Source organism: Colletotrichum siamense (genome assembly GCF_013390195.1).
Source record: "Colletotrichum siamense strain Cg363 chromosome Unknown KSG_Cg363_contig07, whole genome shotgun sequence".
In the NCBI taxonomy this organism is placed as follows: Eukaryota; Fungi; Ascomycota; class Sordariomycetes; order Glomerellales; family Glomerellaceae; genus Colletotrichum; species Colletotrichum siamense.
Genome location: NW_023501020.1, coordinates 3,502,508 through 3,528,784, shown reverse-complemented (window position 1 = coordinate 3,528,784; position 26,277 = coordinate 3,502,508). Strand labels below are relative to the sequence as shown.

General features: G+C 53.0%; 10 protein-coding genes across 10 annotated transcripts; 4 read left to right on the top strand and 6 right to left on the bottom strand.

The window, feature by feature from the left end:
* Nucleotides 1-16: 16 nt before the first annotated feature.
* Nucleotides 17-1,642, top strand: SNG1 (Nitrosoguanidine resistance protein SNG1; the record flags this gene model as incomplete). Its single annotated transcript, XM_036643114.1, has 2 exons — nucleotides 17-904; nucleotides 962-1,642. 2 exons carry the CDS (start codon nucleotides 17-19, stop codon nucleotides 1,640-1,642), a joined length of 1,569 nt encoding a protein of 522 aa, XP_036492231.1.
* Nucleotides 1,643-2,195: 553 nt separating this feature from the next.
* On the top strand, nucleotides 2,196-2,792 carry CGCS363_v011264 (Methyltransferase-like protein 13; the record flags this gene model as incomplete). The annotated part of the gene is made up of 1 exon (XM_036643113.1): nucleotides 2,196-2,792. One exon carries the CDS (start codon nucleotides 2,196-2,198, stop codon nucleotides 2,790-2,792), a length of 597 nt encoding a protein of 198 aa, XP_036492230.1.
* Nucleotides 2,793-3,008: 216 nt separating this feature from the next.
* fgaOx3-0 (Chanoclavine-I aldehyde reductase fgaOx3) lies at nucleotides 3,009-4,118 on the bottom strand (the record flags this gene model as incomplete). The annotated part of the gene is made up of 1 exon (XM_036643112.1): nucleotides 3,009-4,118. The coding sequence occupies one exon, from the start codon at nucleotides 4,116-4,118 to the stop codon at nucleotides 3,009-3,011; it is 1,110 nt and encodes a 369-aa protein (XP_036491626.1).
* Nucleotides 4,119-4,981: 863 nt separating this feature from the next.
* Nucleotides 4,982-5,785, bottom strand: CGCS363_v011262 (uncharacterized protein; the record flags this gene model as incomplete). Its single annotated transcript, XM_036643111.1, has 1 exon — nucleotides 4,982-5,785. The coding sequence occupies one exon, from the start codon at nucleotides 5,783-5,785 to the stop codon at nucleotides 4,982-4,984; it is 804 nt and encodes a 267-aa protein (XP_036492229.1).
* Nucleotides 5,786-7,320: 1,535 nt separating this feature from the next.
* Nucleotides 7,321-8,487, bottom strand: yteR-2 (Unsaturated rhamnogalacturonyl hydrolase YteR; the record flags this gene model as incomplete). The annotated part of the gene is made up of 1 exon (XM_036643110.1): nucleotides 7,321-8,487. The coding sequence occupies one exon, from the start codon at nucleotides 8,485-8,487 to the stop codon at nucleotides 7,321-7,323; it is 1,167 nt and encodes a 388-aa protein (XP_036492228.1).
* A 1,245-nt stretch (nucleotides 8,488-9,732) lies between these two features.
* P450-2-0 (Cytochrome P450 monooygenase 2) lies at nucleotides 9,733-10,646 on the bottom strand (the record flags this gene model as incomplete). The annotated part of the gene is made up of 3 exons (XM_036643109.1): nucleotides 9,733-10,166; nucleotides 10,225-10,438; nucleotides 10,503-10,646. 3 exons carry the CDS (start codon nucleotides 10,644-10,646, stop codon nucleotides 9,733-9,735), a joined length of 792 nt encoding a protein of 263 aa, XP_036492227.1.
* A 254-nt stretch (nucleotides 10,647-10,900) lies between these two features.
* On the bottom strand, nucleotides 10,901-11,334 carry TRI1-0 (Cytochrome P450 monooxygenase TRI1; the record flags this gene model as incomplete). Its single annotated transcript, XM_036643108.1, has 3 exons — nucleotides 10,901-11,019; nucleotides 11,079-11,181; nucleotides 11,236-11,334. The coding sequence occupies 3 exons, from the start codon at nucleotides 11,332-11,334 to the stop codon at nucleotides 10,901-10,903; spliced, it is 321 nt and encodes a 106-aa protein (XP_036491618.1).
* Nucleotides 11,335-13,033: 1,699 nt separating this feature from the next.
* On the top strand, nucleotides 13,034-20,784 carry FUM1-2 (Highly reducing polyketide synthase FUM1; the record flags this gene model as incomplete). Its single annotated transcript, XM_036643107.1, has 8 exons — nucleotides 13,034-13,560; nucleotides 13,610-14,030; nucleotides 14,086-14,299; nucleotides 14,356-14,468; nucleotides 14,519-14,951; nucleotides 15,007-15,456; nucleotides 15,504-18,653; nucleotides 18,710-20,784. The coding sequence occupies 8 exons, from the start codon at nucleotides 13,034-13,036 to the stop codon at nucleotides 20,782-20,784; spliced, it is 7,383 nt and encodes a 2,460-aa protein (XP_036491792.1).
* A 149-nt stretch (nucleotides 20,785-20,933) lies between these two features.
* On the bottom strand, nucleotides 20,934-21,389 carry CGCS363_v011257 (uncharacterized protein; the record flags this gene model as incomplete). Its single annotated transcript, XM_036643106.1, has 1 exon — nucleotides 20,934-21,389. The coding sequence occupies one exon, from the start codon at nucleotides 21,387-21,389 to the stop codon at nucleotides 20,934-20,936; it is 456 nt and encodes a 151-aa protein (XP_036491613.1).
* Nucleotides 21,390-22,508: 1,119 nt separating this feature from the next.
* Nucleotides 22,509-24,337, top strand: IREG1 (Solute carrier family 40 member 1; the record flags this gene model as incomplete). The annotated part of the gene is made up of 5 exons (XM_036643105.1): nucleotides 22,509-23,108; nucleotides 23,164-23,203; nucleotides 23,257-23,414; nucleotides 23,469-24,059; nucleotides 24,092-24,337. 5 exons carry the CDS (start codon nucleotides 22,509-22,511, stop codon nucleotides 24,335-24,337), a joined length of 1,635 nt encoding a protein of 544 aa, XP_036491614.1.
* Nucleotides 24,338-26,277: the final 1,940 nt, after the last annotated feature.

The window sequence follows — 26,277 nt, the reverse complement described above, 5'->3', positions numbered from 1 at the left end:
TCTTGGCGAACCAACAATGGCAGGGTCTCCCGAAGATCAGCAACGCTCGCCGTCGAGCCAAACAGAAGTTGACCATGCAAAAGCAGACGAAACCACCCGCAATGTTGAAAATGGTTTCGCGAAACTTCATGAGAAGCCCCATCATGCGGTCGGATTCTGGGACCCTTCGATGAGGAAAGTCCGCGCCCATGTCATTCGACTCTGGCTTCAGACGATTGCGATACTGTTCGCGTTTATCCTCGCGGTCCTCTCGCTTTACTGGGCCGTTCTGTTCCGAACTAAGGCGAACTTGAGGTCAGTTGTCGTGCATGTTGTCAACTTTGACGGCCAGGTCGCGCCATACGAGTCTGTCCAACCGATCGTCGGTCCGACTGTCATCCAGACCATCCAGAAGGCATTGGACAGCGAGAGTCCGTCACTCGGATGGACCATTCTACAACCATCGGACTTCAACAACGACCCTACGGCCGTGCGTATGGCTGTGTATGACTTCAAAGCCTGGGCGGCCGTGATCGTCCACGCCAATGCGACTGCAGCCCTACAAGAAGCCGCGGCGACAGGTGACGCGAATTATGATCCAGCAGGCTCATTGCAAATCATTACTCAGACCGCGCGAGACTCAACGACATACCAAAGCGATATACAGCCATACATCACGCAATTCACCGAGCAGTTTAGTCAGGCCTTTGGAAAGCAATGGGGGCAGACTATCATGTCCAATGATTCTCTGAGCCGGGAGAACCTGGCGAGAGCGCCTGCTGTTGTCAATCCCGGCGTTGCGCCGTTGATGATCGATATACGACCTTTCAGACCGGCCACTGCAACACCTGCAGTCAGCATTGGACTCATCTATCTAATTATCATGGCCTTCTTCTCATTCTCATTCTTTTTACCGATCCACATGGTATGTACATGTTATGTTTTAAACACTATTGAGATGATTGGCTAACAGTTCATTTAGAAATACATCCAGCCTCAGGGACACCCGCCTCTCAAGTTCTGGCAACTTATTGTATGGCGTTGGATTGCTACAGTCTTCGCCTACTTCTTGATTTCTCTGGCATACAGCCTCATCTCCCTGGCATTCCAGCTCCCCTTCGGAGCTCCTCCTTATTCTCCAACAGAGCCTCCGCCGCAAACAGGCGCGACCGCCTACGGGAGCGGCACATTTCCGGTATATTGGATGCTCAACTTCGCGGGCATGACGGCGCTTGGTCTTGCGTGCGAAAACGTCGCCATGATCGTAGGACAACCATGGACTGCTCTATGGCTCATCTTTTGGGTTATCACCAACGTGTCAACGTCCTTCTATGCCCTCGATCTGTCTCCTGGATTCTACAGCTGGGGCTACGCTTGGCCACTACACCACGTCGTCGAGGCCAGTCGTCAGTTGATGTTCGATTTGCACTCGAGGATCGGTCTCAACTTTGGTGTTCTGTTTGCATGGGCTGCGGTGAATACGGTCTTTTTCCCGTTCTGCTGCTACTTCATGCGCTGGAAAACGGAACACGATAAGCGCAAGGCGGAGAGAGACAAGGATCGTTATGTCGTTGAAACCGCGGAGGGAACTGAGAAAGAGGTGAGGAAACCAGAAGGTTCGGATCCACCGATTCGCAAGCGAGGATTTATGAGAGGGCTATGAGTGAAGGCATTCTACAAAAGCAAGCTAAGTAACTGATTGCTTCAGGGGAGCCATTGGTCAGTTTTCATAGAATTGTTAATACTCATAGAATAGACGAGCGTAATTCCTGAGTCTTTAATAGTATTGAATTACGAAATGCCAACCGAAATATTTTCCCAAATCATTAATATTAGCAGATTAATTGCGGCCGCATCTACGACCCATCTAGTTGCTGTTTGTCTTCAGCTGTGTACCGCTTGTCGTGATTGGTTACCCACCAACTGTTGACACCAAGTCGCACCATGTTTGTCATGAATAATGTCCCTGTGAAGCTGTGGGCACGTTATTGAACAGAATAAGGGAACTTGGCATTAAGTTTCCATGCGTATGATGTCACAAACCATCCCCACGTAACGTAAATGTGGGCATTGAAAAGTTTTGAGCGGGCCTCTCGATAAGATGATAAACAGCGAAACCAGAACCTCAAAATACCTTCAGTCTCACCGAAAGTCGTAACCCAAATTCCTGAAGCCTTCACCGAAAAACTCGCCACCGGTTTCCCGAATAAGAAAACATGCCCGCCGACTTCGACAAGCAAAGCTACTGGGGCGAACGCTTCGCATCCGAGGTCACCTTTGAATGGCTGACCCAATCTGCGACCTTCATGTCGATCGTGGATCCATACCTCGCCAAACTCGAAGACGCGGCGCCCATCCTGCAGCTAGGCTTCGGTACGAGCGACCTGCAGAACCATTTCCGGCAACGCGGGTTTCAGAATGTGACCAACGTCGACTTTGAGCCACGTGCCATCGACCGCGGTCGCATGTTGGAGAAGCAAGTATTTGGTGACGTGAAGATGCGGTATCTCGTCGCGGACGTCACGCAGCTCCAGCTGCCGGACAAATATGATTTAATCGTCGACAAGAGCACGGTCGATGCGGTGTCCTGCGGTGGCATCGAGCCGTTTTTGCGAATGGCGGAGGGTGTGAGACGGCACCTGACGGATGAAGGATTCTGGATCTCATTGAGCTACTCGTTCTGCCGATTTGACGTGGAGGGGTTGCCTTTCGACGTTGAGGTGATTGCAAAGATTCCGACGCCGAAACTGAAGCCGCATGATCCGGATGTCTTTCACTACTGCTATCTATTGAGGCCAAAGGACTTCCGCTGATGCATCATGTTATTCCATGGCCGGCCTACTTTGAGGGGAGAGTGCTTCATGTTTGCCTTCGAATACCCTGCGCAGAGCGCTTGATTTGCAGTCATCTTCATCGACATTTTCAGCATGTTCATAAACAGGCAATGCATATTGGGAAGTGTATCGTCTACTTTATTTGTCATCAATATCATCAAATCTATATCTATCGTCTACACCTTGATTCGCCGTCTATGCCAGCGGAGTTCCCGGCTTGAAAGAAGGATGGAAGGGGTAATCAGTGTATCCCTGCGGGATAGAGGGCGTGTAAAAGGTGTCCCGATCGTACTTGTTCAGCGGCAAGCCGTGCTTGATACGGAAAGGCAGATCGGGGTTCGCCAAAAAGTGGCGGCCAAAGACAACGGCAACGTCCCACTTGGCATACTCCTCGTCAACGGCGCGCATCGCCAATTCCGGGGTGAAACCGCCGGCAACGAGGACAGGCGAGGTATTGTCCCAGATCTCCAAGAGGAACTCAATTCCCTCGACCTTTTCCACATCCTGCCAGTTGTTGACGCGGGATTCGATAATGTGCAGATAAGCCAGCTTCAGCTCCTTCAACTTCTGCGCGAGGTAGGAGAACTGCGGGACGGGGTCCTTCATTCTCATCGCCTGGAAGTTGCTCCACGGGCTGATGCGGAAGCCCACCTTATCGGCGCCGATAGCCTCAACCAGCGCCGCGGCCACATCGACGGGGAATCTGGCTCGGTTCTCGACGCTTCCGCCCCACTGATCCGTGCGCTTGTTGCAGTTGTCCTGGAGGAACTGGTCGACCAAGTAGCCGTTGGCGCCGTGGACCTCGATACCGTCGAATCCGGCAGCGATGGCGTTCTTGCCAGCCTGGGCAAAGTCCTTGACAGCTTGCGCAATCTCCTCGGCGGTCATCTCGCGCGGAACAGGCGAGTCGTCGCTGATCGGCACGGCACTGGAGCTCAGCAGTGGGTGTCCGCCCTCCTTCTCTAGGACGGGCACGACGGCGGCGCGACCTGGCGCGATAAGCTGGCAGTAGATGCTGCTGCCCTTCTCGTGGACCGCGTCAGTGATCTTCTTCCAGCCGGCGATCTGGCGCTCCGTCCAGATGCCCGGGGCATTGGGAAAGCCGCCGTGGGCCTCGGAAATAAGGACGGCTTCAGCGATGATTAGAGTGCCCGGCACGGCGGCGCGCTGCACGTAGTACTCCAGTGCGATGTCGAGGGGGATGTGATCGGCGTCGAAGCGGAATCTGGTGAGGGGGGCCATCACCACGCGGTGAGATAGCTGGGCCTGGCCGACCTTGAGAGGCTGGAAAAGTTTGGACGACATGGTGATAGCCGTGGAGGATTCGACCTGGATTACAGATGAGGCAGCAACGAGATGAGACGAGGTAGTTTGGCCGTTATCGTCTGACAGCTTCAAGAGGGAGGCCTGCTCGATAAATAGGCACCGGCATTTCTCACTGCTGCCCCTCGGTGGGTTCACTCGGTATGGAGAACAGGTGGTGTTTGGATGGTAACACGCGAAGACCCTTGGCGTAAGGCCCTGGGACCAGGGGTTGAGAATCGACAAGTCGGGGCCGTCGACAAATTGCGTTAAAGGCGTTGGAGTCTTGAAACGGTCGCTGTCCAATGACATTTTGACCTCGGACTCCAAGCCTCCAGTGATTGGGGTCACAGTCCATTGGAGACAACTGGGCACACTGAAGAATTGCTTAGAAATCCTACGTTGCTCAGCATCCATATTTCTCGTCTTGGTCCACTTGGGCAACCTGATCGTGCGGACCTGGGGGCAGTTACACTTTGTGGGAATCATTCCAGAAGTTCTTGTCAATCACTGAAGTCACATGTTGATTGGTCTTAGAATTGAAGCTGAGCATTGGTAGGGCGTAAGATTGGCTTGTGCCACCTTGTCTATTCCATTCTAAGTGTTGCAAATCACAAACCCTATCTCAGTACCAGTACATACTCGGGACGTGCCAATCTAGTAATGCTTATGATCCGACACAATGAGCGCTCTCCCTAAATTCTCCTCAAACTACCACGCTTGCTTCATGAAACGAAAATTCGACACGATGTAAATGTGGCCCCCAGATGCAGTCGCTCCAATTAAAACAACAGCAACCACGATGGCTGAAGACAGGCTGTGAAAAATAAAAGACGTAGAATAACCAAATAGAAGATCATGGGTCCTCATTGCACCACTTCCTCAATAAAATCCAACACGTAGTCGGCAACTTGCTCCCACCCAGACTGAAATATCATCCCATGCGTGCGACCGGGGAACATCTTGTATTCTACAAGTGAAGGCCCGGTGTACGCTTTGAAGTTTTTCATCACGGTACTCGGAGGTACGATGTGATCTTTTGAGGCTGAGAGTAATAACAATGGGGCCCGGTCGACCCTGTCAAAGTCAACGTACGTCGGAGCAGACAGCCCACCTGCGACGTTGGTGGTTAGCTGCCAGAGGACCTTTGCGACACCCGGAATGCAGTAGCGCTCGTAGTATTCTTTGCTCTTGTCAGATGTGGTGTTGTTGACAAAGGCCCAGTGGAAGTGGTCTTCGGAAATGGATACGGTGGTGTGCGCATTGAATGGGTTCTTGATGATCGGAAGTGCGGCCTTGAAAGTGGTTTGCGGGAGAGTGATAATTCCTGCTGGTTGTGCCGGGCATATTGCGACACCAGCGACGCCGAGCCCTCTTGATAACAGTATTTGCGCAAACAGGCCACCGAAAGAATGGCCGATAATGATAGGTGGTGCTAGCAGTTTGTGGATGAAGGCCTCGTAGTATCCGACGATTTCCTCAATGTGCCTGTTGGCCAATAGCTGTGGATCGGCCCGGACCTCTTCGGGGGTGCGGCCGTTGATTCCCGGCCACTCGGGGGCGTGTACCTCGTACCCCAAATCATCGAAAAACGGCACCCAATGTTCCCAGTATGCGGCGGTAACCCACAGGCCATGGATGAATAAGATCGGCGGTTTTGAAGAGTCCATGAGTTTTTACTGAAGAAAACACAATTGTTTTCCCTTTTCGAGTGAGAATTCAGACCCTGATGGCCAAGATCGCAAGACCCTTGAAGCCCCGTGTATTTGAAGCTCCTGGCTTCGGTGCTCGGTGACCACGCCAGCCCGTAGTCAATGGCGTCACACTGACCTCATCACTTTGCGGCTTAGCCTGTGCTTCGTAGGCCATCGACGACGCCCGCGATTCCGATCTATCGATCTCGCCCGGCGAAAGGTCTCTAATCACCACTTAACTGCGAGATGGATTTCTTTGTTCGATCGCGCATACCATGTTATATTTTGGGCGTGTTGTCTTTGGGTATGCCGGAGTAAACGGGTCGAGGAAATTCTCGTCACTCTGGCTTATTGGTTACCACGCGTGAGGATGCATGTCATCTCAAGTACTCTTGACAACTGAAGTTTGCTCTTTTGGTTTCATGCACGCTGTAGTTCTAGAATAGGCAATACCAGGTCCCACGGGGATCCGAGACATTCGGACAGATTATGGCTCTCATTACCTCATGTGATGTGTGTGCCTAATACCCCCTAAATTCCCGGGGCGATGTCAGTCCTATCGGGTACCCGGGCACCCGGGTACCGATGATCGATGCGCTATCGGCAGCACGGATCATCGACGTTGCTGGCCATTCTCACTGTGTCAGTGGCACCCTCCTGTCATCTCCTTCCTTGCCCATGCAGTCCAGATAGTGAAGTCGGTGACAAACTTATTGGAACAGTATCATTACATATTCGTCTTAGCCTAAGTTCTTGCGTTCGTCCGATTAAAAAGAACACTTTCACGGAACGACGTTTATTGAACTGTAATTTTCGTTTTGACTGAGCTCGATCTCGTTGAGTGTCGCACGCACTAACCAAAATCCGTGTCAGCCATGTACTAGTCAAACATTGGCATAGCCGCTATCCATTTGCCTGAGATCATTAATCATCTTTGTTCACTACTTGAACTATGTCATCTTGCTTTAAGCATGAATCCCCCTAAGAGACCGGGTTCTCTTCACAACTTGATAACAAGCATTCAGAAAGGCGGAGATTAGTTGAGGGCAAATCTGACAAACTTTGAAGGCCCTATGGGCTTGACTAGACTCACTTGCATCGCAATTATTAATGTTCTAAAACGCCGTTAACAGCTTGATTTGAAATCAGAGATCAGAATGGAGTACGTGCTCCAACAGAAATGGTGCTGTTGGGGTAGATAAAAGTATGAGCCTGAAGCCGAAAGTATTTGCCTTACCATGAGTATTTGCCTAGACTTGAGAGTATGTGCCTGAACTTGAAGTCTCCCGCGACCCACATCCCGTGAACTTGGCTTGAGCCAGGAAATTCCCACTAAACGATACATCAGAGTTCAGTCATAGGCTACCTCTATTGAACGAATCTCTAACCCTCCAACTCAAACGTGGTCGTGCATTATGGACACAAAACGGATCATTGCCAGGTGGTTGCAATATGTATTATTATTGGCTAAGGTACTAGCTACTAACGCGAAGTCTTAGTATTAACACCACCTACTTTCTCTCCACCTCCAGTGAGGCGAGCACAAAGGCAGACTCGCCCAGCAAGCTGTTAGGCGACAGCGGCTGGTTTGTGTAGTACTCGTAGGTAGCAGTCGAGTTGAGACTGCACACCGCCACCGTCTTGTCGAAGCCAATGGTTCCGTTTCCTGGGTCGGTTACGAAATGGTTGACAGTGTAGTTGTATGCGCGAAGGGCGGCCCTCTCAAACCGGGCGGGAGACTCTGAGTAGATGCCCAGCCTAGCGCCCTTAAGCATGGAGAACATGAAGAGCGCCGTGCTAGAGCTCTCGAGGTAGTTGCCGCTGCGTCCCGGGAATGTAGTGAGTTGCCACCATACACCGGTCTGGCGGTCGGCGTACTTGAGCAAGGCGGTTGAGAGCTGTGTCGTAACATCGCTGAGTTGCTTGCAAACTGCCTTGGCTTCCTCTTTGCCAGCCGGGCAGTCGAGGGTCTCCCACGTCTGGACCAAGCCAGCGACAAACCAGCCCACGGATCGACCCCAGACATACGGGCTCGAGCCGGTCTTCTCATTCGCCCAGACTGCAGTGCGCGAATAGTCGTATCCATGAGCGACCAGCGAGGTGTTCTTCTGGAAAGTGTGCTCGTAGAGCAGAGACACCTGCAGGCTGATGTCGGTGTAGTTGGGGCGGGGCTGCGCCGCCATGAAGGGCAGAACAGAGAAGATGCCGTCGAGGTAGCTCCATTGGGGATAGACGTAGTACCAGAATCCGCCGACGGGGTTGCGGATCTGAAGGGGAAGCGAGCTGTTCAATGCATCGAAGGCTGAGGCTGCGGTGGCTGAAATGGTGACGATACCGGCGGTGGAGGCATGGTTGATGGCGGTTGCGACGGAGAAACGGTCGAGGGGTCGCGTCGAGTCATAGGTCGCGTTGGTGAGAGCCGGCGAAGCAACGTTAAGTACGTCCTCGAGGTAAGGCGCGTACCTGCTCTGCAAATCGGGGTACTGCTTGATTGTGGCCTCCATCGCAATGGCCAGAATACCGCTTTCCAGGGTGCTGCTTGAAGCCCCAGATGACTCAATTCCTTGGTTCCGGGTCTTGATGCTGTCCAGCATCCATGTCGAGTATCGACGGGTCTCGCACGATGCGAGAGTCGCCACGCCGCAGAGGGCGGCAAGCCAAACCGAAGGACGACGCATTGTACGATCGGATGCCCTGCGTGAGTGATAAGAGAGGAAAGGTGGTCGTGAAGAACCAAAGGTCCGGTGTCGCTGATTTCCACGGTATTTTATATCAAGGCAGCCGGGCTAGGGCGTGTCATTGCCGAAGGGTTCCTGCTGCTTACGCGGGGCAGTTCATCAAAGGTCCCCCCGTCAGCGCCAATCATTTCCTCGTTCTAGGCTGTTTAGTGCACCGGTTGCACCGGAGACTTCAGTCTTCAAATGACGGGATGCGTGGTTGGGGCAGGGGTTCCCTGTGCATGCACCTGTTCCTTGTGAGTTGAGTGCTCTCAATCCCTGGTAGCGATGCCGTTCAGTCAAGTATTCTGACGGATATGCGTTTTTAAAATCCGTCGAACACAGAATGAGAGTTGGTAGACATGACTAGCGGTGGTTTATTCATGAGTACACAAGTCAGCGTGAACACTGACCGGCCTTGTTGAAAAAATCAAAAAGGCACATTGGAAAGCTTCGAGCAATAGCTGGCACTCACACCCTATCAAAGTTTTCAAAAGGTTGACTTCAACAGCGCAAACAATTTCTGGCTTCTCAGCGCCGCCCACAACGGGAGAAACACAGCGAGCAAAATCTTCCCCGCATGGATCGTAAACAAGGCCTTCCCGGTTTCTCGACGAACAGTCCCTGATACCCGGCGGTCAGACCCCAAATCCGCGGAAGATCCACTAGTCGGTTGATCGCTACAGCGAGCACAGCGAGGCCAAGAATCCGGGAAAGTAATTATCCCCATGTTTCCCCAGCTTAACTCTGTTTCTCCAGGATGCTAAGAGTGCGGGGTGTTTATTGAGATGACGATCAAGTAGTTTTATGGTGTCAAGGCTATGTTTTCCGCGGACTTGGCACCCGGTGAAAAACTGGAGGCCGCGGCGGATTACTCCCACAAGCCGAGGGCTTGCCCTCGACTTGAAGACGACCTTGAAGTTGCGAGGGTCAGTAGCCCGCCACACGGAATACGTAAAGAGTTTTGGGCTAAACACGATAAAGAATAGTATGCGCAGGGTACATTCCAATGACACCCTGGGATAAAAAATATCTTGGAATCATTGAAGACCGCGACGACAAAGACAGACCTCACGGGCCCGCTATCGTCGTTCGTTCCAAGTGACACGGTCAGGTTTTGCGGTGGAACTCAGCATCAACTAGTTCCCGGACGCACTGTAAGCTTGCGATTTATAACAACAACTCTTAATGGTACATGTAGTATGTTCACAAGCAATCAATATCCAATTCCGTTTCCTTGCGCCGACGGACCCTGACTCTCGCGGTGGGATTGCTTGCATTGGTGAACCCCAAAACCATTGGCGATGCATCGGTAGTGGGCAACGCCTCCCACTCATACTTTAGCAACAGATGACACATGATAATCTTGATCTCGTAAGCCGCAAAGAATCTTCCGGGACATGCGTGATCCCCGTGTCCGAAGGCAAGGTGGTCAGGGCTCGTCACAACCAGTTGTGCATAGTTGGCCTTGCGAGGCTGCTCGGCCATCTTGATGAACCTGTAAGGGTCCCACTTCTCGGGGTCTTGGTGCAGCTCTGGATCTCCCATGCGATATGTGTCGATCGCGATCCTATCTCCTACTCTGAGGTGGAGTCCATTCGACAGAGTGAGAGGTTTCTCAACTCGTCTCCGTAATGATGCTGTATATGTGTCAGTTTCATCGGGAGGTACTCTATATCTGTTTGAGGAGTGACTAACCAACTCCAGGCGGCTTGTGACGTTGAGCTTCTTTCAAAGCGCTGTCCAAAAGCTTCATGTTGTGAAGAGATGACTTCTTCAAGCCCTCAGAACGTAAGATGTGAATGACCTCCTCTCTAAGGGGAGCGGCATACTCCGGGTGAAGAGCCAACTGTAGTACAATCTCTGTTACCAGATCAGCCGTAGTATGAATCGCGGCGACTGCTAACATAAGCTTGAATGAATTTGTCAGTCAAAGTCCAGCAACTCAGATAACTCGTGTCGATCAATATACTTACCTGCATGATGGCAGGATCGTAGGTCACGCCCCTCGTAGCGGCCTCCTGGTCTGCCCAGTCGATGGCATCATAGAACTCCGGTATCTTCTTGCCAGATACCAGAGCAGCTGCTCGTGCGGCACGACGCTTCTCAATGTAGGGCATAATGATGCGGCGTGACTCGTCGAAGCTTGCGCGTAGTTCTCGACACTTCGGCACGAGCCAATGGAGAATACGGCGTAGAGGGCGTGGAATCATACGGAGATGTGTTCCGGCGACGAAAAAGTTCACTGTGTACTCTTTCGTCGCTCGCAGCCAGTCCTCATTTCGACACAGTTCCTCGCCTAAGAACACGCGCGCTGAAAGTCGAGCGACCGTGTCAAGAACGATGGACTTTACTTCAATCTCTCGCCATTCTGTTAAACATGAGTCGGCAGCTTGGAATTATCGTCGATAGGGGTTGACGTGCCTTCAGAGTCTCCAAGCTTGTCTGATAGAGCTTGCGCAGCTTCAGCTGAGACTGGCTCAATCACCTGAGCTATTTCTAATCAGCGACCAGACACGTTTATACTAACATGATTCAGTCGGAAAACTTACCGATGCACTTAGTGAGCTGCTTTCGCACCAAGGTCTGTAGAACCGCATCATCGTAACTGTCTACCGCAGCGCCCTGAAATCCGGGTAAATGTCCGTGAAAGTCCTAAGACACAACGGTCAACATCGAGTCCGCTCCCGTTCTGTAGCCGTAGCATACTTCACCAAAGGCTGACCCGAAGCTCAGTCTCGGATCGTTACGGATTTCATCGGTCTGTTCAACGGGCAAGAATACGATCTCGCCGAGGTCGGTGATCATGCGGTAAGGGCTTTTCGGAAATAGGTTGCGTCCCTTAGCCAGGAGACTTTTGCTATTGAATACGAAATCGCGCTGGAAATGAGATGCGAGATCAGCTTTTCAGTTGTCAACAGGCCTGTCGACATGAGAAGGCTTACTTTGGATTCAATGTTAAACACGGAGAAGCCTTTGCTGGGGTTCAGAAGCGGTAGATGTTTGAGATTTCCCCGTCGCGATGAGAAAGAAAAATACAGAATGACTACTGCCAGCAGTGCAAGAGCAGCGGATGTTACAGGCGGTAGGAAATAAAATCGATCCCACATGCTCGGCAATAAGAAAAGGTATGAGAACGACATGTTTTCGGAGGATCCTCTTTCGGGCACTCAGGGACAAACATTGAGGGGGCTTTGTAGAGTGCTGGAAGACCAACATAACTACCACGATCAATACCGAAATTTAAATCCTCTTCTGTGCCATTGTTGTGCCATGTTTCCCACACATTGACACTGTGTTCACTGCCATGATCACAAGACCAACGCCCAGTGCCTGTTACTACTGCTCGGTATCAGAATTACAGTCGCCCCGATAGACCCAATCGCTCAACATCCGACGAACAACGTGCACAGATGTCCACTCCGTCGGGTTTCTCTCAACCCTTGACGTTGCAACGGCTCTCTTTCTGGTGACTACATCGCCCGGCACTTTCCACGGAACGGCCCATTGGTGGGTCAAAGTGAGGCGTTGCGCAGGGCTTAGAGCGGTTGACCCACGAATGGGCTCCCGAAAATTTCCAATCAGTCAACTTCTGGTCCGATCGAATCTACAAGATGGAACCGACTGGAGCTAACTGAGTCGCGCAACCCATGATCCCTTCATCCACTAACAACTAAGCGAATGAAGCCTCGACCAAGAAGTGAATGACCTCTATCACGACCTGCAGGCTGGCATTCAATCGCGATTCTGGTACGATGGTAACTGGGAACGACTTAAAACATCCAGCAACATGAATCGCGCTGTTACTCGTTACTCTGAGATGGCGCCACGCTTCAGCGAGATCCCAATTCCCAAGGCAATGGATCAGTAGATTTCGGTCGATGCTCGCCTAAGGCTTTTGTGGAGGCAATCCACCGATGCAACTTTATTCGGTGAATTTGAGGAGTTCACTAAACGAGCTAGGCGCTCTACCATAGCTGAAGAATGTACGAGCTGGTCGCAAAATGGATACCGATCCTTACAGTAGTCTACCACAAAATTTCCTCTCTATCAGTTCCATGGGTTCACAGATCGAGTGCAACTTTGTAGCATCGCCTGCGTTCGTGTCACGCTTGGCGTGGGCTGACATCTTCCAGACATCGTGAAAGATCCATAGTTGATGCGTAGACCAAAGTCTAGAATATAGACACAATGGGGAATTTAGAGCTTCAACAGACGATTCCATGACTCGGCTTCATCGCAGCGCTTCTCGGAGCCTGCCGCGCGATGAGTGAGGATATTCGAGCCAGATTCAACCGGCATCGATCGTGAGGTAGTGACGAACGGAGGCGTGATGATTCAATGTTAAATAGACACCAAAGTCGCCTTGACGAATGCAGTCTCTTCGCAAACTATCTTGCTTCATCTAATTCAGTAATACGTTTCACACAAACGGACGCTCAACCGTCAAAATCTCCGACCTCCTTTTCTGGACTCTTCATCATCACGAGTCACAACCGCCGGCATCATGGGAGAATACATCCAGTCGTCTTCAGAGCCCTTCCTCGTCGCTGTATGTGGCCTTGGACTTCGTGCTCCAGGTGGCATCCGGAATGCCACGGACTACTGGGACCTCCTTGTGAACGGCAGGGACGCAAGAGGACCGATTCCTGACACCCGCTACAACATTGACGGCTTCAACGACGCCCTCGGCGGGAAGAATACTATCAAGACCAGGTTCGGATACTTCCTCGCCGATGACCTCACACGCATCGACACATCGCTTTTCTCAATGTCTCGCAAAGAGGTCGAGCGATGTGACCCCCAGCAACGACTACTCCTCGAGGTTGCCAGAGAGGCTCTCGAAGATGCCGGCGAAACCAATTACCGCGGGGAGCGCATCGGCTGCTACGTTGGCACTTTTGGTGACGACTGGGCGCAGATTGCTGGGAAAGAGACTCAGCATCAAGGCGGACTCGGCTACGTTGCCACTGGAAATGGCGACCTCATGCTCTCGAACCGAGTTTCGTACGAGTACGATCTCAGGGGTCCTAGGTAAGTCGAATTGCGGCATAGCCCGCCTACGGCTCGCTGACAACTGTAGCATGACCATCAAGACTGGTTGTTCCGCGTCACTTGCTGCCCTGCATGAAGCATTCCGGTCCATTCAAGATGGCGACGCAACCGGCGCCATTATTGGGGGAACCAGCTTAATCATGACCCCAACCACCACCGCTGCCTTTACTTCTGAAGGCATATTGTCCCCTGACGGTTCATGTAAGTCATTCGATGCAAAGGCTGACGGATTCGCTCGCGCCGAAGCAATCAATGCCATTTATATCAAGCCTCTTTCTGCTGCCATTCGTGACGGCAACGCGATCCGAGCTGTCATCAGAGCCACAGGCGCCAACAGCGACGGCCACAGCCAGGGACTCTTCACACCCAACCAGATTGCCCAAGAGGCCCTTATGCGCAAGGTCTACCGAGATGCCGGCTTGGACCCATCTCAGACCGCATATGTTGAGGTACAATCGCCTATCTCGCGCACTCTCCGAAAGTCGTTGCTGACCCAAGGTGTAGTGCCACGGAACAGGAACCGCGACCGGTGATCCTATTGAGACATCGGCCGTAGGCGAGGTATTCGGTGAAAAGGGCGTGTACATCGGTTCCGTCAAGCCGAACGTCGGTCATTCTGAAGGTGCTTCGGGACTGAACAGCTTGATCAAGGCGGTCCTTGCCCTGGAGCATAAGACCATCCCGCCAAACATCAAGTTCAACGAACCCAATCCCAAGAGTATGCCCCTTGACAATTTCATAATCTCTCAGACCTGGAACTAATTTCTCTTTCAGTCCCATTCGCCGAGAAGAAACTTACCGTTCCTACTCTCCCAACGCCCTGGCCAGCTGACCGAGCTGAGCGCATCAGCATCAACTCTTTTGGTATTGGTGGCACGAACGCTCATGTAAGATGATGGCTTTCCAAATTGCTTCCTACGAAGCTGACAGCTTGCAGGTCATCCTTGAGTCCTATGGAAAATCCAGGCCCATCATTAACGGACACCGCACATCACACCCCGAGTTACTGCTTGTGTCCGCGAACACAGCCGCCTCACTCAAGGAGCAGCTAGATCGATACCAGGAGTTTGTCGCTTTACATCCGGAGGTCAACAAGCGCGACATCGCCTACACTCTTGCTACAAAGCGAGAAACTCTGCCTCATAGAGCCTTCACCATCGTCCATGGCGACAACATTGTCGAAACATCAGCTCCTGTGAAGGTACCCAGCAAGGCCGCCGACGTCTACTTCATCTTCAGTGGACAGGGCGCGCAGTGGCCCGAGATGGCGAAGCAGCTCGTCACTACCGATCCTCTGTTTGAAGCTGATTTGAAGAGAATGGATGGTGTTCTCAAGAGCCTTGCCCATCGGCCGAGATGGTCCATCATCGGTAAGTAGTAACCGCCCTTAATTGCCTAAGGAGAAGTGACTTACTATCCTTTTAGATGAACTTCTTGAACCTGCGACCACAAGCCGAATCGGCACGGCGGAGCTGTCTCAACCTCTTTGCACCGCAGTTCAACTTGCGCTTGTCAACAGGCTTCGGGCAGCGGGTGTCAAGCCCACAGCAGTCGTCGGTCATTCTAGCGGTGAGATCGCAGCTGCGTATGCTGCAGGCGCCATTACTCTGGAAGCAGCCATCATCTGCGCATACTACCGTGGTTATGTCACCAAGCAACAGACTCTTGCTGGTTCCATGGCTGCGATTGGGTTGGATCCTAAGGATGTTTCCAAATTCCTCGTCGATGGCGTTGTCGTGGCATGCGAGAACAGTGCCCAGAGCAGCACCATCTCCGGTGACAAGGAGAAGGTCACGGAGGTCATCGCACGAATCAAGGCTGAAATGCCTGACGTGCTGGCTCGTCCCTTGAAGGTCGACATGGCATATCACTCTCGTAGGTCTTTAATACCGCTCACAGCACTCGATACTGACAGTTTTTAGATCACATGGCTGCCCTTGGAAAGACCTATACCGCACTTCTGGAGGCCGAACTACAGAAGATTGGAGCATGGTCCAGCAGTGCCACGTCGTTATTTTTCTCAAGCGTCACTGGCGAGGTACTGGATAAGAGCTTCTCTTTTGGTCCTGACTATTGGCGAACCAACTTGGTTTCCCCGGTCCGGTTCTCCACGGCTGTCTCTCGCCTCGTCGAGACCCAAGGTGATGGCTTCTTCTTGGAAATTGGTCCCCACTCAGCGCTTGCCGGGCCACTGCGACAGATTTGCTCCCAAACCTCTTGTCCATGCAACTATGCATCTTGCCTCATCAGAGGCGATGATGGCGTCAAGACGTTGCTCTCTTGCTTCGGCAGGCTGTTCCAAGAAGGTTTCCATCTCAACCTCGGCGCCCTCTACTCCGGCGGCAAGACTCTCAACGATTTACCCACCTATGCATTCGACCACAGTCTGTCGTTGTGGTACGAGAGCAGAGTCTCGCAGGCCTGGCGACAGCGGAAATACCCTCACCATGCCCTCCTGGGAGCCCGTGTTCCGGAGTCGCCCGACACTGCACCTCAGTGGCGCAACATTCTATCTCTGGAGGACGAGCCATGGATTGTCGACCACAAGGTCAAGCAAGACATCGTCTATCCTTTCGCCGGCTACGTCGCGATCGCTGGCGAAGCAGTCCGTCAGATGACTGGCGTCAATGCAGGCTACAGCATTAGGCACACGGTTGCCCACTCGGCCCTTGTTCTGAACCACGAGAAGGCAGCTGAGTTGATGACGACTCTGCGCCGTCACCCTTTGACGGACTCCGATCATTCGGAGTGGTTCGAGTTCACCATCACATCATACAACGGAGCCACTTGGACAAAGCACTGCGAAGGACAGGTCAAGGCCCTAGACGATGAACTCCCCAGCACCCTCGTTCGCGAGGACTACTCGCGAAAGGTGGTCTCTTCTCGTTTTTACGATTACATGGGGGATGTCGGCATCAACTTTGGTCCTGAGTTCCGCCGCCTGGAGAATGTCACGTCATCGACCACCGAGGCCCTAGCTTCGGCGGACATCACTGTACCCGGTGAAGAGATGAGCAAGCCGTATGTGATGCATCCGGTGGCCATCGATGCTTGTTTCCAACTCCTGATTCTCTCTTACGCTAAGGGTCTCGGACGCAACGTCACGCAATTGTCGGTCCCGACTCTTATCGAGAGTTTGGATATCCGTCGTGGTGATGGTTCGTTGACAGCGAGGGCCTGGGGATCTTCTACCACCAAGCCGGAAGGAGTTGAATGCGTTTCCAACGGCAAGACAGCGCTGCGTCTCAACGGCTTCAAACTTACTGCTCTCGAGGAGAGTAACGATGCCGACTACGATGAGTACGCGGCTGCCAGACTCGAATGGCTTCCGGACTTTGACTTCGTTGACGTTGCCCCTCTGTTCAAGCCACCACCTTCCGATCGCGAAGAGGCCCGAATGATCGAGGAGCTGACTCTTCTGTGTATCATCGAGAGTTGCGAGAGACTTCGCGGACTCAGCCCCGCCCAGCCTCATTTTGCGAAACTGAGAGACTGGATTGATAGGGAAGTTCACGGGGCGAGAGGAGGAGGGAACGCGTTGGTCCCAGAATCTGCGAAGTACCTCAGGCTTACTCGTGAGGCGCGCCGTGACAAGTTAGAAGACCTTCACAAGAGACTCCTGAACGGCAACAAGTCCGGACTCGTCGAAGGTCTCAAGCGTGTTGTCGACAATGCCGAGCGCATCTTCAAGGGCGAAGCCGAGACAATTGACATCCTGATGGAGGGCGGCATTCTAGCTGAGCTATACAACGCTGTCAGTTTCGGCTATAGCGACTTCGTCAAACTGATGTCCAGCACCAAGCCCAAGCTACGCATCTTGGAAGTTGGCGCCGGCACCGGTGGCACGACGGAGCTCATCTTGCGCGATCTCATGCACGAGGGCGGTCTTCCTAGGTATTCGAGCTACACCTTCACCGACGTCTCCGCTGGCTTCTTCCCGCAAGCCAAGGAGCGTTTTGCGTATGCCCCGAACATGGAGTACAAGGTGTTTGACATCTCCAAAGATCCCCTCGAGCAAGACTTTGTCGAGTCCTCTTACGATGTTATCTTTGCGGCAAACGTTGTTCACGCAACTCCATCTCTGAAGGACACCTTGAGCAACATTAACAAGGTCCTCAAGCCGGGAGGTGCTCTTGTTCTGACTGAGATCTGCACCGAGCTCCGCTCTCCGACGTACATCTTTGGCAACTTCGTCGGATGGTGGCTCGGTGAGAATGACGGTCGTCTCTATGCTCCTTACGTCCACCCTTCGCGTTGGCACAGTGAGCTTCTCGCTTCTGGCTTCACTGGCGTTGAGACTGCCGTCTATGACGAAGACGCGCCGTACATGTGCTGCACCACCATCATGTCAAGGAGATGCCGAGACTTGCCTCCGCGAGGAACATCAGTGACTCTGGTAACTAGTGACGTTGAAGGCACTGTCGCCCAGTCACTTTCTAGTTCCTTGACGGACGCCGGGTTCTCAGTTACTCCTATCGGCCTTGGTAACCCCCTACCCAAGGATCAAGACATCATCTCTTGTGTCGACATCGAGAGGAATCTTTTCGAAAACATCAACCAAAACGATTTCTACGCTTTCCGAGACCTCATTCGCGGACAAGGTGTTAACCAGAATCTTCTCTGGCTGACCAACCCCGTCCAAGTCAAGTGCAAGGATCCCCGCTCAGCGCAAACCATCGGTGCTGCCAGAACCATTCGCACCGAGCTGGCTGTTCCCTTCCACACTCTGGAGATCAGCAAAGACGAACCCAGCTTCAACGATCTCGTCCTCAAGGTTTTCGGCAAGATTCGCCGCGAGGAGGACGACGATAACCTGGTTTCCGACAAGGAATTCGTCGTCGACAATGGCACGATCTGCATCGGCAGGTACCATCCGTTTTCGCTGCAGGAGGAACTGTCACAGCGGAGCATCGCTGGCCAGGAGACCATTCAGTCTTTGCAGATCGGCAAGATTGGTAGCATCGAGTCTCTATACTGGGCAGAGCAGGCGTTACCACAGGACATCCCTGCCGACACAATCGAAGTCGAGCCCAAATCCATCGGCCTCAACTTGAAGGACGTTCTCACAGCCAGTAAGTGCATCTTCACCATGCTTCTCGTCACTATTTACTAATTTTCTGTCTCTTAGTGGGTGTCATCAACCCTGTTGGTAGTGTCCAGATGGAGCTCGGCATTGAACTCGGCGGAGTCGTCACCCGCGTCGGCTCAGACGTCGACGAGTTCAAGGTCGGCGATCGTGTCTTCGCCTTCGCTCCTGAGGGATGTCTGGCCACCAAGGCCGTTCTCCAACGCTACCATGCCGCCAAGCTTCCCGACAACCTCAGCTTCCAAGACGCGGCAGGTGTCCCGGTTGTGTTTGCGACCGTGATCCATGGCCTCATTAACATCGGCCACCTCCAAAAAGACCAGTCGGTCCTGATTCACGCTGGCTGTGGTGGCGTCGGTCTGTCCGCTATCCAGATCTGCCGTATGATCGGAGCGGAGATCTTTGTTACGGTTGGAAGCCCCGATAAGGTCGACTACCTCATGAAAACCTATGACATTCCGCGGAACCGCATCTTCCACTCCCGTGACGAGTCCTTCTTGGACGGCGTCATGAGAGAGACTGGCGGTCGTGGCGTTGACCTCGTGCTCAACTCTTTGACCGGGCCACTACTACATGCATCATGGAAGTGCGTCGCAGAGTTTGGCATGATGGTCGAGATTGGAAAGCGTGACCTCCTGGGTTATGGCAAGCTGGATCTCAACCCCTTCATTGGCAGCCGACAGTACGTTGGCTTTGACGGCGTTCAGTTTGCCAGAAAGAGACCTAGGTACTTCCGCCAGTTGTTGGAACAGTTCCTCGGGTATTGGGAGCAAGGACACATCCGTCCCATTCCGGAGCAGACTCACTTCCATGCGAGTGACATTGTGAATGCGTTCCGTCACTTGCAACATGGTAGCCACATTGGCAAAGTCATCGTGTCGATGGACGATCTCTCTGCTCAGATTGACGCCAAGCCGCTTGCGAAGTCGATCAAATTCGACCCAGAGGCTACGTACCTCTTGACAGGAGGTCTCGGAGGTCTGGGCAAGTCCATGTCAACATGGATGGTTGAGCACGGCGCCCGCCACTTGACGATCATCTCGCGGAGCGCGGGTGTCAGCGATGAGAGCAAGGCTGCCATCAAGGAGATTGAGTCTCTTGGAGCCAAGGTTGCAACGGTCGCTGGTGGAGTTGAGAACATGGAGGATGCCAAGGCTGCTGTCAGCGCATCATCTAAGCCTATTAAGGGTGTGTTCCACCTGGCAATGGTGTTGAGAGACAGTCCGATGGTCGACATGACATGGGAACAGTGGGACCAAGTAGCAAAGCCAAAGGTCACCGGCGCGTGGAATCTCCATCATGCGCTGGAGAATCAGCCCTTGGATTTCTTCTGGCTCGCCAGTTCAGTCGTCACCGTCGTCGACCAGCCGGGTCAAGGCAACTACAGCGCTGCCAGCACATACCTCGAGGCTTTCACCCAGTACCGCCTCGGCCTTGGACTTCCAACTGCGATTCTCAACATCTGCCCCATCAAGGGCGTGGGCTTCGTTGCCGAAAGTGCCGTTGCCCAGCGAAACACCAAAGCCCAGGGCATCTACTTCCTCGGCGAGAAGGAGTACCTCGACTACGTGGAACACTCCATCTTTGCCGCCAAGGGCAACCTGTCTGCCTACGAGGCAACACCATCGAGCCGCCCGCCCAAGGCGTGGAAGAACGAGAGCCAGGTTGTGATGGGCCTCCGATCCGAACTTCACCTGGAGGATCCCAATAACCGCTGCAACTGGAGACGCGACCGCCGCATGGGTGCCTATCACAACATCCGCAACAAGCAGGCCGACGAGTCGGGCGGTGATTCCAGTGCTCTGAAGACGTTCTTGAACCAAGCTTCAGAGAATCCGGATCTCTTCTCGGACAAGGCCAACATCGAGTTCCTGGCCCAGGAGATTGGTGCAAAGGTGTACGACTTCATGCTGAAGCCTGGCGAAGATGTCGACACCAGCTTGAGTTTGGCGCAGATTGGTCTTGACTCGCTAATGGCGACTGAGCTGAGGAGATGGTTCAGGCAACTGCTGGGTTTGCAGGTGAGCGTACTCGAGATCATGGCTTCAGGATCCCTGTTTCAATTAGCGGAAACGGCTTCAACGGCGTTGAAGAACAAGACATTGGGCTCATCATGAGATCATGGGGAGAAGATGAAGTAGGCGTTGGAATATGAATTTTTAATAAGACTCCTGCTTGCAAACTTATCCTCGTGTTCTGCAATGCATGTGTTTGAAGCGGCCCAACGCCCACAGACGCCGATAATGTAAGACCTTACGAGCTTGCCTCATCGCATCAGGAGTGCACCGACAATGGCCAATGTCGGTACATACCCCCAATGCCCCCATTCGCCCCCTTCGCTCATCCTACACATCAGCCCATCCACAGCTGGCATTGCACTCGCCGCAATCAAGGTCGCACCCAAAGACTTCCTGGTCCCGAACAGTGTGGCGGCGAAGAGAGCTAGACCCATGAAAATGTCGCGCGCGCCGTAGATGACCATGACGCGATCAAGGAGACCGCGAGAGTACGGATCTTCTGGGTACTTCCATTCGAAGAAAGACAAAGCAGACTCTGGTCTGGCTATGGCATTGATGCCGAAGACGACAAAGATGGCACCGTAGAAATTGGCGAGGATGGTGAGGACGCGTCTTCGCCCAAACGCGTATCCGAGCGCGCCGCCGAAGGCAGCAGTGATGACAGCGTTGCCACCTAGAGCGACGATCGGAGACGGCGCTGACATTTTGATTTAGAATGTAAAGTTATTGATGAACAGCAATCGGCAGTGGACTATGATCGCAAAGCTTTATTGGCACCTAGGCTGCGTATACTGAGATGGAGCGGTTGCATGAAGCATGAAACGACGTGTCGCGCGAGCTGACGCTGTCATACCTAGAGGAATCCGACGCCATTCACGTGCCATAGCGTCCGCGTCAATGCGGTGCTTTGTAACATCAAACAGCATTCCTCCGTCCTTCATGTCAAACGCCTTCATCCGGATCCGGAAGATGATGCGGCTCGGTCTCCGAAGGAAAAGCGGACCTTGAATCGGTTCTTTCGCGGTTCAGTAGGAGTTTTAGCGGTCGGGGCAGCTCCGATTGCGGGGCGTTTGGCTGAGCAGATCATGGGGGCTTTCTCTGTTTTGATTTGTTTTGATAACCGGTTATGAAGCGCGTCAACGGACAGATAGGGATGGACTTGGGCATAGTCATTGATTCAAAGAAACAGCACAAGGTTGAGTAATATCAAACACGATGACGGTAATACGTTGGTAGTTCTTCAGTTGGGCTGGTTTCTGACCTTGAGCGATCATATCCACCCCCGTGGAAAGCCCCAGCACTGCTGTGTTCACAACAGGGCCTCAGATGCTGACCTGACTCTCTGATCTTACAGCATGGATCGATAGCTCAGATTCACCCTAAGTTAATTGAAATGAACACTGTTAGCGACTGTAAAACCTGACCATCTTCCTCATTTTCTAACGGAGCAGAGTGCTGCCTCTTCGGCCGGGGCCATCTGTGATTTGCTGATCAATCTGAGTAGCCAGGCCCTGTTAATGCCGATGATTTTCATCGATTTCTCAGGCGTAAGCCCACTCAGTTAACCCATTCTTAAAGTGTCCAAGGGAGAAATGCATTCTTCAAGTCCTGCGCGACGAAACCTGCAATTGCAGAGGGTTCGATCTGCTCAGGCCCAGCCTCCCGGCATTTGCGTGTACCCCTGCATTCATCCCCGGCAAACGTTACGTCCGAGTGGTCCGATTTTGAGGCCGGAGCGGTCACTGAATCATTAAAATGTTGCTCCGACCGTCGCGCGCATCCTCAGCCATTTGAGCTTCGAGCGTTGATCATTCGCGACCGCAATGGACGCAGAGACGGCCGCGCTGGCGGCGGACAACGACGGCTACGAGACCGACTACGAAGACTCGCCGAGATCGTCATTCTCGGAAGGCTCCTACCACGATGAGCCGATCTCCGACCGGCCACGCCCGGAGGGCTACCGCGACGAGGAGGCGATGATGATGGCACCCCAGCACGACCCGACACCAGCGGCTCCTTCAATCTCGAAACCGGTGGTCTTCCGCCTGTATGTTTCGCATTTCATGTCGACGTGGAACTCACGCCTGTTCGAATTCGGCGCGGTCCTGTTTCTCGCGTCGATCTACCCTGGGACGCTGATGCCGATGTCCATCTACGCGCTCGTCCGAGGAGTCTTTGCGGTCATTTTGTCCCCGTCTATTGGATCATGGATTGATCGCGGCAACCGACTGTCGGTGGTCCGCATCTCGATTGTCGGGCAGAGGCTTTCGGTCGCCATGTCCTGCGGTATCTTCCTCGTGCTTGAAAGGCTGCGCGACCTCCAAAGCGACCTCCAGAACAGCCTCTTCGCGATGGTAGTCGGACTGGCTTGCGTTGAGAAGTTGTGTTCTGTAATGAATTTGGTTTCTGTCGAACGTGACTGGGTAAGTCAATTGGCGTGCTGTTCCTCTCCTACATGCACAGGCTCACTGGCGATAGGTTGTTGTCATAACCGAAGGCAATGAGAAGGCTCGGCAAGGTGAGTCTCAAGCCCAGAAGGATGATGCTTGCAACGACTAACATGAAGGACAGAATTAAATGCCCGCATCCGACGTATTGACCTGTTCTGCAAGTTGATTGGCCCTCTCGCAATCTCGCTGATTGATGGCGCATCAACAACAATCGCCATCTGGGTAACTCTTTCGATGACTCTTCTGTCTGTTGTAACCGAGTATCTGTGCATCGCCAGAGTAAGTTCATTCACTACTATAGTTCCAAGGCCGAAATGCTCATCTTGGATGCAGGTTTATCAACTCGTACCAGCCCTGGCACAGCTCCGGGCAAAATCCCAGCCATCAACGCCGGCCGACTCAGATTCAGATGGGCCTGAAGATGCGGACGTGCCGCAGACGCAACAGACTACCGGTTGGCTGAAGTCCAAGATCCAGACAGTGTTCCCCGTCTCAGCAATCGCATTCTACTTCTCGCACCCCGCCCTCCGGCCCTCGCTGTCCCTCGCACTGCTCTACTTTACCGTCCTCTCCTTCTCCGGGCAGATGATCACCTTCTTGCTCTCCGTCGGATACAACTCCTTCCACATCGGTATCGCTCGGACTATCAGCACAGTCTTTGAGCTCAGCGCGACGTGGGCCGCGCCCAAGTTGATGGACAAGATCGGTCCCATCCGCGCCGGCATCTGGAGTCTCTCGTGGCAGATGATCTGGCTTGCTGCTGGAGTAAGCTGGTTCTTCGCGGACAAGTCTCAGAACAGGACTAGCAGCATCGAAGCCGTCAGCGGACTCGTTGGCGGTGTAATCCTGAGCAGAGTCGGACTTTGGGGCTATGACTTATCTGCCCAGACGATTATCCAGGGGGCAAGCATAACCACTCCTCCTGTCCGTATCAAGCAACGCTAACTTTGAATCAGGATGTCGACGAGGAACATCGCGGCGCTTTCTCCACCGTTGAGGCCTCCATGCAGAGCATTTTTGAGCTCCTGTCATATGCGGCCACTGTCGTCTTCTCTCGGCCCGACCAGTTCCAGTGGCCTATCCTCATGAGCGTCGGCGCGATCTACGCCGCTGGAGGGTTGTATGCCTCATACGTCCGGAAGAGGCGCGGCCACTTGTTCCACGCTCCGCCTTGCCTGCATTGCAAGAAAGAGGAATCTTGAGAGCGAGCCGTTTTTGTGTGGAAAGCCCAAGACTTTGTGGCGAACATTTTTGTCTTGTTGGCAGGCAAAGTGTCATTCAGCTCGGGCACCGCCAAGGTGCTGGATCGGCCGGTTTGCCGAACGTGGGGCCACCGGATGCCAACCGATCAGAAGGGAGAGAATCGAATGACGAGTAATCCTAGAATAATCATTGATGATACGCTGTTGTTCTTTAATATGTTCACGGAGAATTTGGGTATCCATTCCATGGGAGCATCCGCGAAACACTGCAGAGTCCCGTTGCGGTCCACTCTTCCGCAGACTTGACAGTCGAGAAGACGATGCCCCCGGGCTAACATCGCGGGTTCCCCGGGAGTCACAGTTTCAGGAATGTGGTCTTTTCTTTGTGAACACAGCAATGCTCCATATAAGGTTCCTACCGTGTTGTGATTCCATTTTTATCTGTATACCACCAAGGTGACCAGCCATGAGTTTCATTAATTCCAATCGCCCATATTCTCAGATGAATGCTGCTGACGCATATTTCTGCTTGAGCCTCCATGGAATGAGTTAGCTGGCATCTACTGTCGTCACTGGATACCTGGCGACAGGATATGTCAGTAGGAATAAGCTCAAAAACATTTCGTGCGGCTCAGCAAATTGTTCAGTGTGGCATCATCAAAAAGCTGTTGTGCATCCCAACTGCCGACCCCGTAAGGCTAACTCTATTTAGGCCCAACCTTGCCAACGGGACGCGCGGGCAGCGCACGCGTCCGCTTTCAGCTTCGCGAGCTGCGCGCTCCGGCCTCCTGGTTCCCACACCTGCTCATCCGAACAGTGGAAATGGTGGGACGGCAAACCGTGCCGTGACAAGATCCCCTGTCTTAGACCTGTTTTTAAACGTTGCTAGCTGGGGGTCCACGGGAGGCACAGGGGGTTCGCAGTTTTGCGGCTGACCACTGATTCTTAACACTGGCGGTCCAGCTGGGCCCATTGCCTGTCTCATCTTTTCAACCCCCAGGCACGTTGACGTCCCTCAAGGGAATGTTGACTTTCAAGCTTAATGATAAGAAGAAATGTTGCTTTATGTTGGGCAGTTTGTTGAAGATGCCTTAGATCGAGATATTGACACTTCTCGCCACCTATTTTGAGGTGATCGCGTGCTGCCGGGACAATCTTAGCATGGAAAGCCAAGACAACCGGCCGCCATCTAAGTGAAATCTGCAAAACTTAGACTCATCGGTGAATGTCTGCAAATGGAGACTATGACGGGCTATCTTACCTCGATCGGGCAGTCTTTCCACCACGGCACCTGGACATCACAGAGCTCCGCCTGCAGCTTGCCCCTAAATCACCCAAGATGTCATTTCAGGCTGGCCGTTTTCAAGCCCTACAGGGTTATGTCAGCGAGAATCAGCGACCATCAGCCCTGAACGGCCCCTGGCGTGCATGAGTCGTGACCCAGGGCACCTTGACTTGCACGGGGCGTCCCGAGCGCTTGGGTGTTTTTCTCACTCCGTGTCCACTGTAGTTGTTTTTTTGGAGGGGAGATTGTTACTCCTGACTGTTTGCCCAGCCAAAGGCTCTCGCTTTTCGTGCAGCTTTGTTAGTTGACGATTGTTTTGGAGGCCTCGAGAATCGGTGCCTGACGGCCAGGTAGTTGTCTTGGATTGCGCGTCTGCATTTCTCCCCAGAATGCCGGTGGTTTTCTTGGAGTCTTCTTGGAAGTCTTGGTGAAATGCCAGCAAGAGCGTGTCCAGTGGGGGCGGCGACGGCTCTCTGATTCACTAGCCCCATCGGGTCAACCGGGAGGCCTGTTGATATGCGATTCACCATTGCACCGAATCGAGAGCTGAGGTTCCATCGTGGGGTTTGTATCCACCCTCCGCCGAAGTGGCTACGGGGCTTTAAAAGGTTGTTAGTCTCGACGGGCCCTTCGTTCAAGATGACAACCTTGTGGT